At 42.3% G+C, this 17,138-nt stretch overlaps 1 protein-coding gene across 1 annotated transcript; it reads right to left on the minus strand.

Moving 5' to 3' along the window:
* Positions 1 to 4,055, minus strand: Rps6 (ribosomal protein S6). Its single transcript, XM_090330044.1, has 6 exons — positions 3,965 to 4,055; positions 3,304 to 3,435; positions 2,660 to 2,870; positions 2,349 to 2,495; positions 235 to 392; positions 1 to 137 (listed from the first exon to the last, which is right to left on the minus strand). The coding sequence occupies exons 1-6, from the start codon at positions 3,968 to 3,970 to the stop codon at positions 42 to 44; spliced, it is 750 nt and encodes a 249-aa protein (XP_090186170.1). The 5' UTR covers positions 3,971 to 4,055; the 3' UTR covers positions 1 to 41.
* Between the last annotated feature and the right edge of the window lie 13,083 nt (positions 4,056 to 17,138).

The following is a 17,138-nucleotide window of genomic DNA, read 5'->3' on the forward strand; positions in this document are numbered from 1 at the left end:
GACAATTAAAAGTCTTATTTATTCATTACTCTTAAAGACTCTTATTTTTGACTGGACTCAGACTTGGAAGTAGAAGCTCTCAGAGAAGACAGCCTTCGCCTCTTGGCAATCTGTTCCTGACGTTTCTCTTTGGCTTCCTAAACAAAAAGACACACAATTAAGGCTCTTACCTATGAGAAGCACAAACCCAAAGCCAGTTCTGCTGTACCTCATCCATAATTATCTTAGATTTACCTTCATTCTCTTAGCCAAAAGCTTAGCATATTCTGCAGCCTCCTCCTTGTTCTTCTTTGTACGTTGTTTCTTCAGAGCAATGCGGCGGCGTTTGTGTTGCAGGACACGTGGAGTAACAAGACGCTGAATCTTGGGTGCTTTGTTCCTGGGTTTTTTACCTAAAAATTAACATGACCCAATCAAAATTCTCAGTAATGTACTGTACTGGAATGCAGTTTCAGGGCACCGCTCTAACACACACACAAACAAACATACAGCAACTTTGTGCATTGACGTCAACATCTATTATAACCAACAAGGTACAGGATATGGAGGTATTTGCTTTAAGTAAGCAGTGAATACTTATTGTAATGCAAGCAAGAAAACAGAGAAATCCTGAATTTAAGCTATAAATATAAAACATAGCACAATTATTTTCCAGTGCCACTACATGATTAAGTGTGGTATATCAAAATTGCAAAGCAAGCTAAGTATGGCTGCTCACGTCTGCAATCCTAGCTTCTCAGGAGGCTGACATCTGAGGATCAGGTTCAAAGCCAGCCCAAGCACTAAAGTTGAGACTCTTATATCCAATTAATCACTAGAAAACTGGGACTGTGGCCCCAGGGACAACACCCAGGCCCAGAATTCAAGCCTCATGACCCACCAAAAAACAAAACTGCAATGAGTACTTGATATTACTATTTATACCTGAATTTCCTGACAGATTATGTCAATTTGAGCAAACAAAACTAAAGTTGGGCACCAATGGCTCACATCTGTAATCCTAGCTTCTCAGCAGATCTGAGGATTGCAGTTTGAGGCCAGCCCAGGCAGTAAAGTTCCCAAGACTTATATCTAATGACCCCAAATGGTGGAAGTGTAGCTGTGGCCCAGGCCTATGCTAAGTTAGATATCCAGTGGCTCAAGCCTAGTTCTTCAGGAGGCTAATTATTGGAAGGCTGAGTTTGATACTGGCCGGGACAGCAAAATCTCTTTTCTCAAGCTATAGCTGCAGGCAGTGGCCTCCTATGTCTTGTCATGTGAAGCTACATCAATTTTTTTTTAAGACTAGAAGGTTTGTGGTTCCTAGCCAGTCTCCAGAGGGAAGCTGGACATGGTGGCACATATAATACCCAGGTTCTGTCAGTTCCACTATCCCAAATAGCATGATCCATCTTAAAAAATCCATAAACTACACAATTTGCTAACCATATATAGACTGCTTAATTTCTAGAGAAGCAATATGGGGAAACTGCCAGATATTTGCCAGCTCCATTTCTTGAATTATAAGCATTTTAAAGTCAGAACTTTATATACTTGTACTACATAGATGCCTAAATATCTTGACAAGAACATGCTTAAAAAGTATGTCATAAAATGCCTGAAAGCCAAACTGACACCAACATGTACATATCCTATGTAGTGAAAACATTTCTCTACAGAAAATCACCATTATGCATCACTAGTTTGGACCCTCCTGCCTCTGGTTAGGAGAATGTTGCATAATTACATATGCTCTTAAAATGATAAAAACATAGAGCTGGGCATTGGTAGCTCTTGTCTGTAATCCTAGCTACTCGAGAAAGCTGAAATCTGAAGACTTAGATTTGAAAACAGACCAGGCAGAAAAAGTCTGAGACTCAGCACCAACAAACTATGCAAGACCAGAGATGAGGCTGGGGCTCAATTAGTAGAGCACTAGTACTGAACCTTTTTTTTTTCCTTAAAGCAGCTCAGGTATAGAGTTCAGGCCCAAGTTCTCAAGTCCCAGGACAGGCAAGAAACAACCCTCCCCCCACCCACACGCCCTTTGCACCCTTTATTATGGTACAGCATTTTTGTAATATCTCATTTTCAGGTTTTGCTAAACTAGTAACCAACAGTTTCTGAATTGCAGATTAAAGCATTGCATTTGTTTTTAACTATCCCAAGGCACTAATGTAGATCCTTGATATGAAAACCTTACAGCAAAAATACAAGCACCTTCATTTTTCATTCCTCCCTGGCATTCCTAAGCCAATAGGCAGTGTGAACTTAAAATTGCTAAGTTACCTAAACTCATTCCCGGGTTAATAGTGTGTACAAAATCTGACCAAATACTACACAACCCCAAATTGCAAAATTCCATTTACCTTCTTTGTTCAATGGTTTTCGAACAACATATTGGCGGACATCGTCTTCTTTAGAGAGATTGAAAAGTTTGCGGATTCTGCTAGCCCTTTTGGGTCCCAGACGGCGTGGTACAGTGGTATCTGTCAGTCCAGGGATATCTTTTTCTCCTTAGAGGGAACAATTAGACAAATTGTTCAATATCTTATAACTGGGAGTCGTAAATATGCATTTATGTTGAGTTTTAAGTACCATAGTAAAAGCCCACTGGCCAATGTGCATAGACTACACAGAAAGTCAATGTGAATGAAAATTGGACTTTGTGATGACTTACCTTTTTTAACAATAACCAAGTTGAGAACACTCAGATTGGCATCCACAATGCAACCCCGAACAGATTTACGCTTTCTCTCTCCAGTTCTTCTTGGTCTGTAACAGGAATGCCCTTTGCTCAGTAGCAAGCGAACTCGACCATGAGTCAAGACACCTTGCTTCATGGGAAAACCTTGTTTGTCGTTCCCACCACTGATTCGGACCACATAGCCCTGCATGAGTATAAAACGACAGTTTCTATTCAAATTTATTAAACACAATATACAGTTCATTAAAACCAACCTGAAAGTTCTTGCATGCCTCAAATGTAACATGAAGCACAAAATTGTTTTCATTTCCAATTTGCTAGGTATAACTAGCAAATGCCTTTCATACTACATTTTTCATCTATGTTTTTTTTATAAGAGAAAGCTCTACAACAAAATGTCTAAGAAATGAACTTACTAATGAACAAAACTAATTTACACCTAGTTGCATTTACAGGATGGATTTTGTAGAAAACACTAATTTATGTTAATTTTCCAGCTTAATTCAACTGACACTTGGAAGTAACTTCTAGAACCCAGAATTTAATATCCAAATAACTAGCCGTGTCCTTTCTCACTGCCATGATTGCAATAATTCGAGACCTAAATTTTTTTTTACCTTCCATTCTTCACCCAGAGCATCAGCGGCAACCTCTGTGGCCATACGCTTCTCATAGAAAGTACGAAGTTTGCGTTCATCGTCCACTTCGATGAGTTTCTGACAGCCAGTGGCTGGGAAGGAGATATTCAGCTAAGGTTTTAAGAGAGAAAAATCGCTTAGAAGCCACTCACGTGGGTAACTGTAGAACCCCACCAAACGGTAAAAGCATTGCAAAAGGTCTTCCACACAAACCAGAAAACGGGAGACGCCGACTTTACCGGCAGCCCAGTAAAGGAAGACCTGAGCAGGGCAGGGCGGACGCTAGTCTCCAACCCCAGAGGGACTCCGCTCCGCTGCAATCCTTCACCGTCCCGGAGCGAGGCACCAGTCTAAGCCAAGAGGCGCACCAGGGCCTGCCGCACACCAGGCAGGCCCTAAGCCCGCGTCAGTCCCCACTGGGCATGAGGGCGCCGCCATGGCACTTCCAGCCAGCCCGGCGGTCTGGCCGCAATCGCCCGCCATCCGCTCTCCTCCAGGAGGCCGGGTCCCAGAAAACAGAGTTTTATCCTGCCTCACACCTTCTCCCACCCAGATCCGGGGTCCCAGAGGACCAGGACCTCAGCAAGAGTGTTTTCTAAGGCTAGATACAACTTCGTAAGTCTACGGTACCGCCTCCTACCTTCATGTTGAAGCAGCTGCTCGCCCAGGAGGCGCCACGGAAAAGAGGCCTGACTTCCGCTTACCGGAGATCACATAGCGCTTTCAGTTCTCGCGAGATTGGGAAGCACTTGGGACAGCGGAAGTGAACGTATGAGGGGCGGTACTTCCTGGGGGCGGGTCTATCTAGCCGTGGCTGGTCCAGGTTGTTTGCGGAGTTGAGCGTTGGGCGGCGCCGCAGGATCGGTCAGCTTTCTCCTGCCTGTTCTTCGCGTGCCGGGCCTTCGTCGCGCTAGAGTGCTTTATCTAGCATGCATGAGAACCCGGGTTTGACTCCTTAGTACCATATACATAGAAAAGCCAGAAGTGGTGCTGTGGCTCAAGTGGTAGAACTCTAGCCTTGAGAAAAAAAATCAAGGACAGTGCTCAGGCCCTGAGCCCAAACCCAGGACTGCCCCCCCCCCAAAAAAAGGCTCTTTAATTTATTCTTATATCCAGGATCTTATCAAAGTTTGTGTCCTGCGCTGATTAAATATGTAACTCTGAGTTCTTTAAGAACTGTTCCCAACACTACCACGTTTCCCTTCAGAACTGGAGAATGAGCCTAGGAATGGTCCCCAGCTTCCAAGGCAAGCCCTCCACACCTTCAGTCCCCACGCCTACCAGTTTCTCCATTGTTCTTCTTGAAGATATTGCTCTTTGAACTTAGATAGGGCCTTTTTCTTCTCTCTCTCTCTCTTTTTTTTTTTTTTGTTGTTGTTTTTGTTTTCAGTTGTGGTACTTGAACTATGGGCCTGGGCATTGTCCCTGAGCGCTTCAGCTCAAGGCTACCACCCTATACCCCTTGAGCCACTGGGCCACTTCCAGTTTTCTGGTGATTAATTGGAGCTAAGAGTCGCACAAACTTTTTAGTGCCTGGGCTGGCTTTGAACCTCAATCCTCAGATCTCAGCCTCCCCAGTAGCTAGGATTACAAGTGTGAGCCACAATACCCAGCTTTTCTTCCTTTATTCTGTGTGTATGTGTGTGTATCATGGGGCTTGTACTCTGCCTGGACTGTCCCTGAGCTATTCTGCTCAAGGCTACCACCCTACCCTGGGCCTGGGTGTTGTCCCTGAGCACTTCAGCTCAATGCTACCTACCACCCTCCCCTAGACCCCAGCCCCACTTCCCTTTTTCCAGAGGTTAACTGGAGATAAGAGTCTCAGGTCCTTTTGTGCCAGGTTGGCTTTGAACCTTGATCCTCAGATCTCAGCCTCCTGAGTAGCTAGGATTACAGGCGTGAACCACCACATCCAACCTCTTCCTTTATTCTTATGGTAGATTTTTTTTTCTTTTTTGGTTTTTCTTTGTCTGACAGTCTTAAACTCAGAGCCTCCAGTTCTTGCTTGGCTTTTTCCACTCTAGGCCACTTCTCTATCACTTTGAGCCATATCACCACTTGACTGTGGGAAGCAACATTTCAGCATCAATCTATGCAGTAAGGTATTGACCTTTTTTATTATTATTATTTATTTTTGCCAGTCCTGGGCTTAAGCTCAGGGCCTGAGCACTGTCCTTGGACTTTCTCAAGGCTAGAGCTCTACCACTTGAGCCTCAGCACCACTTCTGGCTTTTTCTATGTATGTGGTACCAAGGAATCGAACCCGGGTCTTTGTGCATGCTAGGCAAGCACTCTACCACTAGGCCAAACTCCCAGTCAAATGTAAGATTTTTTACTCAGGTTATCAAGGTAGAATATCTTTATTGTCAGTAAATGCATGCTAAGAATTTAAAGTTGAAATATCATGGCTGCCATTTACTTTCAAGTGATTCAGGGAGGGAAAAAGTATATACAGTTGCCCACAGTATCTGAAAAGGAGATTAGTTGCAGGAGCCCTGCAGATACTCCTAATACCTATCACAGTGTAAGTGATAGGTAAATAATAGCTGTATTGTTCAGAGAATGATAATAAGAAGGCTATGTATGTTCAATAATCATTTCTGGTTTTGAGATATCTGAGGTAGCTGAATCCAGAGATGCAGATCCTATGGATATGAAGAGCTTGAGAGAGAAAGAGAGAAAATCACAAATTGCAGATTTTGTGAAGTGTTTCATTCTCTTCCTGTTTTGTTTTTTGTTTTTTTTTTGGTGGGGGGACTGGTGAGGTGGAGGTCCTGAATAAATTTAAAAAAAAAATTTGGAGGGCTGGGATGTAGCTCAGTGACAAAGCACTTGCCTAGCTAGTGCAAAGACCTGGGTTTGATCCTCAATACAGAAAAAAAGAGAGGGCTAGGAGTTTGGCCTGGTGGTAAGAGTGCTTGCCTAGCATGCACGAAGACCAGGGTTCAGTTCCTTGGTACCACATACATAGAAAAATCCAGAAGTGGTGCTGTGACTCAAGTGATAGAGCTCTAGCCTTGAGAAAGCCCAAGGACAGTGCACAGGCTCTGAGTTTAAGCCCTGGGAATGGAAAGAGAGAGAGAGAGCGCTTAGTGGTAGAGTGCTTGCCTAGCATGCAGGAAGCCCAGAGTTTGATTCCTCAGTACCACATAAACAGAAAAGGCTGGAAGAGGTGCTGTGGCCCAAGTAGTAGAGCTCTAGCCTTGATCACAGAGAAGCTCAAGAACAGTGGCCAGGCCCTGAGTTCAAGCCCCTGTATCATCAAAAAGAAAGGAAGGAAGGAAAGAAGAAAGGAAGAAAAAAAGGTTTAGGAGCTGGAATGAATAAAGCGTTCTAATAGAATGTAGAAATAGAGAGATGGGGACTAGAATGTTGACTGGATGTGAGAGATGTCAGAGTGGAGACAGACAGTAGGCTGTTGACTCTATCAGGTTCCGAGGCATAGTACTTGACATAGTGAGAGGTAGCCCAAGTGCCTGTATTAGTTGTTAGAGCTGCCATTAGAAATAACTGGGCCAAGGTAGATGGCTCATGCCTGCAATCCTAGCTACTTTAGGCGGCTGAGATCTAAGGATCACCCCAGGAAAGCTCAAAGTGGAGATGTGGTACAAAGCGGTAGAGCACAGTGCCCAGAGACCAAGAACTGACAAAAAAAAAAAAAAAATGCCGTGCACCCATGGCTCAAGCCTGTAATTCTAGCTACTCAGGTTCTGAGGATTGGAATTCAAAAGTCAGCCCAGGCATAAAAGTCCATGAGACTCTTATCTCCATTAATCCCCAGAAAACCAGAAGTGGTGCTATGGCTCAAGTGATAGAGAGCTAGCCTTGAACTGAAGAGCTCAGAAACAGTGCCCAGGTCCAGAGTTCAAGCCCCACAACTGACAAAAATAAATAAATAAATTACACCAGATTGCATGGGCTTAACAACAATTAAAAAAAAACATTTATTTTCTCACAATTCTGGAGGCTCTAAGTCCATGATTGGAGATATCATCAGGATTGGTTTCTGACTCCTCTCTCTTTGTCTTGTAGTTAGGTGTCTGTTTCCTCCCTGGGTCATTTTGTTGGTGATCTGTGGCCTAATCTCCTTTTTCATAAAGACACTAGTTGTACTGGATTAATGTGTATTGTTAGTAACTTTTGGTTTGTTGGGTTTTCTTGTGGTGTTACTAGGAACTGATCCGATCCAGGGCATCATGCATACTATTATATCCCCTCCCCTTGTAACTTAATTATCTCTTCTAAGTTTCGGTGTCCAAGTACAGTCAGATTCTGAGGTAGTAGGGTTAACATTTCATGTAAATTTTGGGGGGAACATAGTTCAGCCTGAAGGCAGAGTCAGCCCTAAGATTCCTGATTAATAGAACATTTTTCTGCATTTAGCAATTCTAAGAGTAATCCTAAAACCAATCAGAAAATTGCTTCCAATTCATCCTTTTAATTACATTGTCAGTAAGGATATTCAGTGGTAATTATATGAATTTTTCAAGTGCTTAGGGAAATAGGGATGTCCTTCAAAGAGAGATAGTGATTACATAAGGAAGAGAATTAGTAAGGGAGGAAGTGAATTCCTGTGTTTCAGTATGCTATCTCCTTTCTACTTCAGGTCAAGGAGACACAAGGAAAACTTATTTTAGACACAAAAATAACTAATTTTAAGGATAATTTCTACTTATAAGCAAAGGAAAACTAATTTTATAACATGCCACTCTGTGTTTGTGAAGGGAAGTTCAGCCAAAGAAATGAAGCTAGGAAAACTTGGCATTGTATCTGAAAATGATTTCCAGAAACAAGAATTATAATGGATTTCTTACATGGATGACAAAAGTATACGGATGACTCTGTTCTTTTTATTCCATCACCTGATCAAGTTGCTGTATCAGCGTGACTTGTTTCTCTCTCCTTGCCTCAGTTTCTATGTCTCTGAATGAAAGTAATTCTTTCTTCCTATGAGCACTCAATGAAGAAAGCTAAACAGTTCTTGGGATATCATAGATTCTCAATGGATGTTAGCTATCATCACCACCATCACCTTCATCACTCCAGTTTCTCTGACTGGACTTGTATTATGGGGGGGGGGGGCAGGGTTGAAGGTTCTGAATTTTTCAAAGTGGAAAAAAAAAAACTGGGCTACAGATGTGGCTTAGTGGTAGAGTACTTATTTAGCATGCTTGTAGCCCTAGGTTCAATTCCTCAGTACCAGATAAACAGCAAAGGCTGGAAGTAGTGCTATGGTTCAAGTGGTAGAACTCTAGCCTTGATCTCAGAGGCACTCTCCTTCTCCATCTTCATAGTTTAAGCTGTGCAGTGGCTGAGCATTTTCCCCTGAAGACTATAGCCCAGGTTCCCTGGCTGCAGGGTGGAGAAAGAATCTTGAACTTAACATTGAGAAGTTGTGGATTCATTTAGACGCTGGACAAGCTTGGGGACAAGTCTTCAATGCAGTCACTCCACAAGTGAGCAGCTACTTACTATGTCAACACTAGGGTTAGGGGAAGGAAATACAGAGATGAAAAGTAAGTTTTTGTTTGCAAATGTTTTATCCAGTGGAAAAAGAAACAAGGAAGTTATAACGGATGAATTTAAAAGGCACAATAATATAACATGAAAATAAATGTCTGGATCATTTTCCACCAGTCTAAAACTGTACTGAAATATTTCCAATCTTCAAAACCCTATCCTGGTCCAAAAACCTGTTTGGGCTATCATAGTTTTTATGAGCAACCACCCTCCTCTAGTGTAAAGAAGAAGAAAAAAAAAAGATTGGGCCAGGCATATGGACTCGTGGTAGAGTACACATATGCTTTCAAAGTATAAGGCAGCCATATTTCTTTCTCTCTCAAAGGCATCATTGATTTCCTTCTCAATAATGTAAGAGTCCCAAACTTCACAAAAGACATCTAACTTTTCTTCAGCGATTTCACTATATCAATTCAAATCAATATTTCCACCACAGAAAGTACCTGACAGATAGTCAGTCACCTGAATGTCTCTTTAGGCATATTCAGGACATTTCAAGATAGTCCATTCCAGTCACACATCACAGCCATCAGCTGGCATATTCAGACAAAGCTTCTCAACTCCCTTCTACTCCAGTGAGTGGCAATGCCTTTAGAACCCTGTGAGTGGTATGGTATTTTAATGACTCTGCTGCCAGCTGCTCCTAGGTACTATGCAGTTTCCTTTCTTTCTTTCTTTCTTTCTTTCTTTCTTTCTTTCTTTCTTTCTTTCTTTCTTTCTTTCTTTCTTTCTTTCTTTCTTGCCTGTCCTGGGGCTTATACTCAGGGCCTGAGCACTGTCCTTGGGCTTTCTCAAGGCTAGAGCTCTACCACCTCTGGCTTTTTTCTATGTATGTGTTACCAAGGAATCAAACCCAGGTCTTCATGCATACTAGGCAAGCACTCTACCACTAGGCCAAACTCTTGGGCTCAAGCTCTTTCTTGAGTTCATTGAGACTGTGACTGATTTTCTAGTTTTTCAATATGCACAAAGCCCTAGGTTCAATTACTGGGTACCACATACACAGAAAAAAGAATGGGGAAATGGTGCTATGGCTAAAGTGGTAAAACGCTACCCTTGAGAAAGCCCAAGGACAGTGCTCAGGCCCTAAGTTCAAGCCCCAGGACTGGCTAAAAAAAATTGTTACTTCCACTCTTTCCACTTTTATTCTTTCCTCTTTTTGTGACTATCCTTCAAACTTTAAAAACTAAGATGATCTTGTTTCCACTTCTGCACAATTATCTAGTATTATTAGCTTATTTATATATTCAGAAATTTCTGTTGATATAAATCTTTCTACTCTGCTTTCTTGTATATAGACATCATATATATATATATATATATATATTGCTTTCTCTTGTAGTTTTTCCATTTACAGCCTATTAAGGAGAACATATGAGCTTGCTGTTGCTTTTAGTAGCTCCCTCCAATAGACACTTAGGTCATTTCTAGTTATTTGTTTTTACACAGAAAAGCTGCAGCTATGTGAATAACCCTGCATATGTCATTTCCCATTTCTGAGGTTATGAGTGCATTTTTTTTTTCCAGTTCTGGAGCTCAAACTCAGATCCTGGGCACTGTTCCTGAACTTCCTTTGTAAAAGGCTAGCACTTTACCCCTTTGAGCCATAGCACCACCTCCTGCTTTTTTCTTTTTTTTTTTGCCAGTCCTGTGCTTGAGCTCAGGGCCTGAGCACTGTCCTTGGACTTTCTCAAGGCTAGAGCTCTACCACTTGAGCCTCAGCACCACTTCCGGCTTTTTTCTATGTATGTGGTACTGAGGAATCGAACCCGGGTCTTCATGCATGCTAGGCAAGCACTTTAACCACTAGGCCAAACTCCCGGCCCCGCCTGCTTTTTTCTATGATGTGGTGCTAAGGAATTGAACCCAGGGCTTCATACCTGCTAGGCAAGCACTCTACCATTAAGTCACATTCCCTGCCCTAAATGTAATTTCTAGGAGAAGAATTACCACATTAAAGTGTTCATGAATTGTAATTTTAGTAGTCTGTGAAATTGCTGTCTGTAGGTTTGTTCCAATTTATACCGCATTTGCAATATGTGGGAATTCTTGCTGTTCTTGTCTTGGCAAGTATAAATAAACTTTTGGGATTTTTATCAGTCTCTTAAGAGAAATAAATCCTTCGATGTAGTTTTTTTTGTTGTTTTTTTTTTTTTTTTTTTTTTTTTTTGCCAGTCCTGGGCTTAAGCTCAGGGCCTGAGCACTGTCCTTGGATTTTTCTCAAGGCTAGAGCTCTACCACTTGAGCCTCAGCACTACTTCCGGCTTTTTCTAAGTATGTGGTACCAAGGAATCAAACCAGGGTCTTCGTGCATGCTAGGCAAGCACTAGGCTAAACTCCCAGCCCCATCCTTCAATGTAGTTTTAATTAATAGGTATCTTCCTGGGGGAGTTAAGGAGCTTTTCATATATTTTTTGTTTCTATTTTCTATTCTTTTCTAATGGATTGTTAATATCTATTATATAAGGGAAATTACCCAGACATAATAAGTCCACATTTTTTTCCCTTACCTTACTCATTCCTTTCTTCCTTTCCTGGAGATTTCCTGAAAATGACTGCCCCCTATCTGAACATACAAGATGTATTTCAAATTCTTCCTTTTTTAAAAAGATAAAGCTGGAGCCTGTGTGGTGGCTCACACCTGGAATCCTAGCTACTTAGAGGCTGAGATCTGAGAATCAAGTTTCAAAGCCAGCCCAGGCAATACAAAGCCTAGAGACTCTTATCTCCGATTAATCATGGTAAAATGGGAAGTGGGGCTGTGGCTCCAGGGTACAGAGGCACCCTTGAGCTGAAGAGCTCAGGTACAACACCCAGGCCCAGAGTTCAAGCCCAGGACCAAAAAAAAAAAAAAAAAAAGATAAAGCTGGGTGCCCAGGGCTCAAGCTTATAATTCCAGTTACTCAGGAGGCTGATATCTGAAGATTATGGTTTAAAGCCAGCATAAGGGAAAAAGTCCTTGTGAAACTCCTATCTCCAATTAACCACTCAAAAATCAGAAGGGAGCTGGAGCTGTGTCTCAAAGTGGTAGAGTGTTAGCCTTGAGCAACAACAATAAAAACAAGCAAGCAAACAAAAACCCTTAGGGATAGTGCCACAGTCCTGAGTTCAAGTTCTATGAACCACAACAACAACAAAAAATAATTTAACACAAAAAGATGACCTCACTGGTTCCATTGTTTTCCTCTGTTTTCAAGGCTCCAGTCTCATACTCATGCATATTTCCAGTAGATAGTGTTCTTTTCCCTTTCTTTAGAAATGTGGATTGCTTCATCTTCCCTCATCCTTCAACTATGTCCTGGTGTTTATATATACATACATCCCACGTTCCCCTCTTTCTTTCCATAGACTCGTGTTAGGACATTTAAGTGATGAAACACAACTCAAACTACATTAAGTAAAAATGTACCTATACTATTAAAGTTCTGTGGTGTCGCGGGCACCTTTGTATGGAATTGGATTGCCAGGCATAGCTGGAGCCAGGGATTCTTTCCTATCTGGATGTTCTCTTGTCTAAAGCTCTCTTTGAGTCAATTATTAAGCTCTGTCATTGTGAACCACCTCTGAACATTCTTCCATCCAGCTGGCAGAACAGGCCACAAGAATGACCAAGTTTGCATCTCCATTTCATTAGGCAGCCAGAAGGAATGAGAAGAGCTGGATTCTGATCCCAAATTCCAAGCAGGGCATTATGCCTAGTCAGCTTGGGCCAAGACTAGCTCCTGGATCAAGGACTGTAACCCTAGGGTCACGTACACAGTGTGTTCCAAGGCAGTCATTTGAATGCAGTTGGCTTTGGGGAAAGATAGTTAAGTGGGCAGTCTACTGAAGATGGAGAGAATGCTACAATAACAGACAATTACATGTCATACCCTCTTTCCATGGAAATTGAAAGAGCATGAGTTTACAATTCTATCCCTTCCTATATTCTTTAGGATCGAATTTTATTAACTACTTCTAATCAAGATCACTTTATTTAGGCTTAAATTTGCCTCACAATCTTCTATGCTAAGGAATTTCCTCTTGCTCTATCTGTTTCTATCTATCAAATGTCCTCTTAGTTATATTTTACCCAAATCTGACCTCCATCTTTCTCCAGTACCCCTCCAATTCCTTGGGGGTATTTCTTGGTTTTTCACAAGCCCTGGAAAAGGCAAAATGAAGAAGCTTGAAGAATAGATAAGACAGGAAGTTTCTGAGGTGTTGATGCCAACTTTCTCACAGCCCATCCTCAAGAGCATATATGGATTGGTGATAGAGGCACCAACCAGTGCCCGACCTTTTTAACTTCCTGGTTCCAGAGAGTCAGAGGACACTGAATCACTGGGACCCACCCAGGTTGCTGATAGTCTGCTTGTTTACCAAAGTCTCTCTGGTTTCAGGGCCCTTTTTACAGACGGTGCCCCTGCCCTTTTCCAGGTGCTGTTTACTGAGGGCTTCCTCAGTCAGGGATGATCTCTGAATGCCAGTCTGTCTGGAATGAAGCATACAGGTAACAACCACAAGTCCAACCAGAACTGATACCAAATTGAATTTCTGCTGTCCTCAGCTACCTGGCATCTTGGGGGATAACTTCATATACCCTTTGCTTCTTAAATAATTTAAGAGGGAACTGGGTGCCTGTGGCTCATGTCTGTGATTCTGGCTACACAGGAGGCTGATACATGAGGATCACAATTTAAAGCCAGCCCTAGGGAAGAAAGTCCATAAGTCTCATCTCCAATTAACCACCAAAAAGCCAGAAGTGGCGGTATGGCTCAAATGGTAGATCACTAGCCTTGAACAAAAGAGTTCAGGGACAGTGCCCAGGCCAGTGTTCAAGCCTCATGACTAACACACACACACACACACACACACACAATGGAGATTGGGGGGCAAAAGTATCTGATGCTTTGTTCATTGGCTAGGGCTCTACCAACTGAGCCATGAATTCATCCCATGACAGAACATTTTAAGCATCTACTACAGAGTATTGTTCCTCATCCTAATTTCAACAGTCATCTATATGGAGTTCTTCCATCCACAGTTCTTCCATCCATACCTCAAACCAACATCCTCCTCCATTATTCCATTCTAAATCTCAGATACTATATTTCATCTATATTTCAGTCTGTATGTCTAAAGTATAGTTCTCCATTTTTTGTTTATTTTGAGGTTTATTGAGGCATAATATACATGGCCTTTGGTAAAAATGTCACAACTTATATCGGAGAAAAGATGGTCTCTCCAACACATAGTGTTAGAAAAACAACATCTGTATGTAGAAGACAAACTAGATCCCTATTTTTCTACTCTGTAAAAAAAAAAATCACTTCCAAGTGGTTCAAAGATCTTAACAGACAGTTTAAATTACAACATGACCTCATAACTAAAGCTGTTGACAATATAGGTGAAAGTAATGCAAAAAAAAAAGTTCTTAGATAAACAGGGGGCTGGGTGTGGTGGCTCACACCTGTAATCCTAGCTACTCAGTAGGCTAAGATAAGAGGATCAAGGTTCAAAACCAGCCCAGGCACAAAAGGACCTGAGACTATTATCTCCAATTAACCTCTAGATAACCAGAAGTGGGGCTTGGCTCAAGGGTAGGGCTGTAGCCTTGAGCTGACGAGCTCAGGGAGAGGGTTCAAGCCTGGCTGATTTCAAGCCCCATGACCATAAAAAAAATTAAAAATATTTGTTAATTCCAGGTGAGGTGGAACAAGCCGATAAACTCAGAACTGGGGAAACTGAGGCAGCAGGGTCGCAGTTTGAGGCCAGCCTAAGCTGTAGAGTGAGACTCTTGTCTCAAAATGCTTGTTACTTTTTTTTTTTTGGTTGGTCGTGGGACTTGAACTTTGGGCCTGGGCGCTAACCCTGAGCTCTTCAGCACAAGGCTATTGCCCCTCCCCTGAGCCTGGGCACTGTCTCTGAGCTCTTCCGTTCAAGGCCGCAGCCCTATCCTTGAGCCACAGCGCCACTTCCGTTTTTCTAGTGGTTAATTGGAGATAAGAGTCTCATGGACTTCAGTGCCCAGGCTGGCTCAGAACAGCGATCCTCACATCTCAACCTCTTGAGTAGTTAGGATTACAGGTGTGATCACCACGCCTGGCTGCTTGTTACATTTTTCAAGCTACAGTTAATAAAATAATGCCTGTCCGTATAGAAGCAGCAGACAAAGCATAACTAATTCCATGCCCTTCAATCATAGGCAAAGGATCAGGCTTCTAATCAAAATCCACTTGTATTTATTCATCTACCCAGTCCTGACATTGTGGTTTTCTAGGGTAGATTAAAGAAAGGAGGAAGGCACTTGCAGAGGCCTACTGGCAAAGGCAGTAAGTGGATACCAAGAGCCTGTGGCAAACAAGCATTGGGCTCCTGACCCAGTGAACGGTTGGCACCTTACTGAGGTTACAGTGTTTAGCTGGTAAATACCTGTTTGAAGGAGATGTTAGAGAGTGTTACTCAAACGTGAGCACCCGAACGCTTGTTAAATCAGGTAACAACATTCCAGTCTACCCTCCTGCGGTAGGTCTAGGGTTGAGGACCAGTTTGAATTGTGAAGTACCCAGGTGACTGCTGGTCTGCCGATGAAAATCACTGGTCTAAACAGTGGGCCTCAAAGAAGAGGAGCACAGAAAATCCCAATCCACGGCTGGGACTGTGGCTTAGTGGTAGAGTGCTTGCCTAGCATGCATGAAGCCCTGGGTTTGATTCCTCAGTACCACATAAGCAGAAAAAGCCAGAGGTGGTGCGGTGGCCCAAGTGGTAGAGTACTATCCTGGAGCAAAAGAAGCTCAGGGACAGTGCCCAGGTCCCGAGTTCAAGCCACAGGACTGGGGAAAAAAGTCCCAGCCAAAGAGGAAAGGTCTGAAAACAACACTCCTGATCAGTCACTTGTTCCTTAATGTAGTCAAGTGCCTGAAATTTTTGTTTATGTAAAGATAACTTTATGACTTGATAATTTCCACTTGTGGAACCAGCTGAGCGGGATATTTTATTTACCATCAGATAATAGAGCAAGTAAATATTGTGATAATAAGAGGAAATATGTGTGTTCAGACATCCTTGAAAGGGCTGTTCTCAAAACCTGCTCTATCATGGATCTGTATTAGTGACTAATATTTAGACCAAAGATACCATAAGCAAAGACTCTACATTAGAACACAGCTGGGCTTTGCTTTTTCCCTGCTGCACTTCCGCTCTCCCCACCCACATTGACAGAAGCTATCAGAATTTCATATTAAACCATTAAGAATAGTTGCTAAGGCATCCTATGAATATAACATATTAATAAAAATCAATTTCCAAATCAGTTTCTTAATGACAAGCTCTGATGTTTAATGATTAATTATTGAAAGTATTAATCTCAGAACATTTTTACCAGTCACAAATAGCCCAACACCACTGTCTTGGAGGAATCTAATTTTTACCTTCCAGCCACCCATAGCCTGCTAGCTGGAACATGATCCTTGCAGTAATGAGAAATAAATTAAGCCGTGAAGGAGTTAAGGCACAATGTGCTGAATTGGTATATTGATTATTTTGAGCTGAAATCACTTCCAAAATGATTATTTGACTGGTCTTTTTCTACATGCAGCAAACTAGAAATTATTTTGGGATGACAGAACACTTGCATAGTATACTCTAGTCCCTGGATTTGCATCTCAGAACTGCCATGCCAAAAAAAAAAAAAAAAAAAGACTTTCTGGTGGGAGGGATGTGTGTCCTTCCTAATCTGGGGCTAGAAAATAGCTGTGATTACTGGAGACTCATAATTTGGGCTTCAGTGAATTTGAACAATTTTTTTTTTTTTTTTTGGTCATGAGGCTTGAACTCTGGGCCTGGGCACTGTCCCTCAGCAATTCACTCAAGGCTACCGCCCTACCCCTCAAACCATAGCACTACTTCTGGTTTTCTGGTGGTTAATTGGAGATAAGAGTCTCAGGTCCTTTTGTGCCTGGGCTGGTTTTGAACCTTGAGCCTCAGATATCAGCCATCTAAGTAGCTAGGATTAAAGGCATGAGTCACTGTGTCCACCTTGAGCAAATTTTTTTTTTTTCTGTGGGTCATGGGGCTTGAACTGGCCTGGGCACTGACCCTGAGCTCTTCGGCTCAAGGCTACCACCCTACCCTTGAGCCACGCCCCACTTCCCATTTTCTAGAGGTTAATTGGAGATAAGAGTCTCAGGTCTTTTTGTGCCTGAGCTGGCTTTGAACCTCGATCCTCAGATCTCAGCCTCCTGAGTAGCTAGGGTTACAGACATGAGCCACCTTGCCCAGCTTGAACAAATTCTATAACCCTTGTTTTCTAG

The sequence above is a fragment of the Megascapheus bottae genome, chromosome 3, assembly GCF_031878675.1.
Source record: "Megascapheus bottae isolate mThoBot1 chromosome 3, mThoBot2.hap1, whole genome shotgun sequence".
Classification (NCBI taxonomy): Eukaryota; Metazoa; Chordata; class Mammalia; order Rodentia; family Geomyidae; genus Megascapheus; species Megascapheus bottae.

What these genes read in the sequence shown, in the direction of transcription:
- Rps6 (XM_090330044.1), bottom strand. An exon ending in AAAACCATTGAACAAAGAAG is followed by an intron (nt 393 to 2,348) that starts GTAAATGGAATT and finishes GTTAATTTTTAG; the next exon opens with GTAAAAAACCCAGGAACAAA. An exon ending in TTTTGGCTAAGAGAATGAAG is followed by an intron (nt 138 to 234) that starts GTAAATCTAAGA and finishes CTTTTTGTTTAG; the next exon opens with GAAGCCAAAGAGAAACGTCA.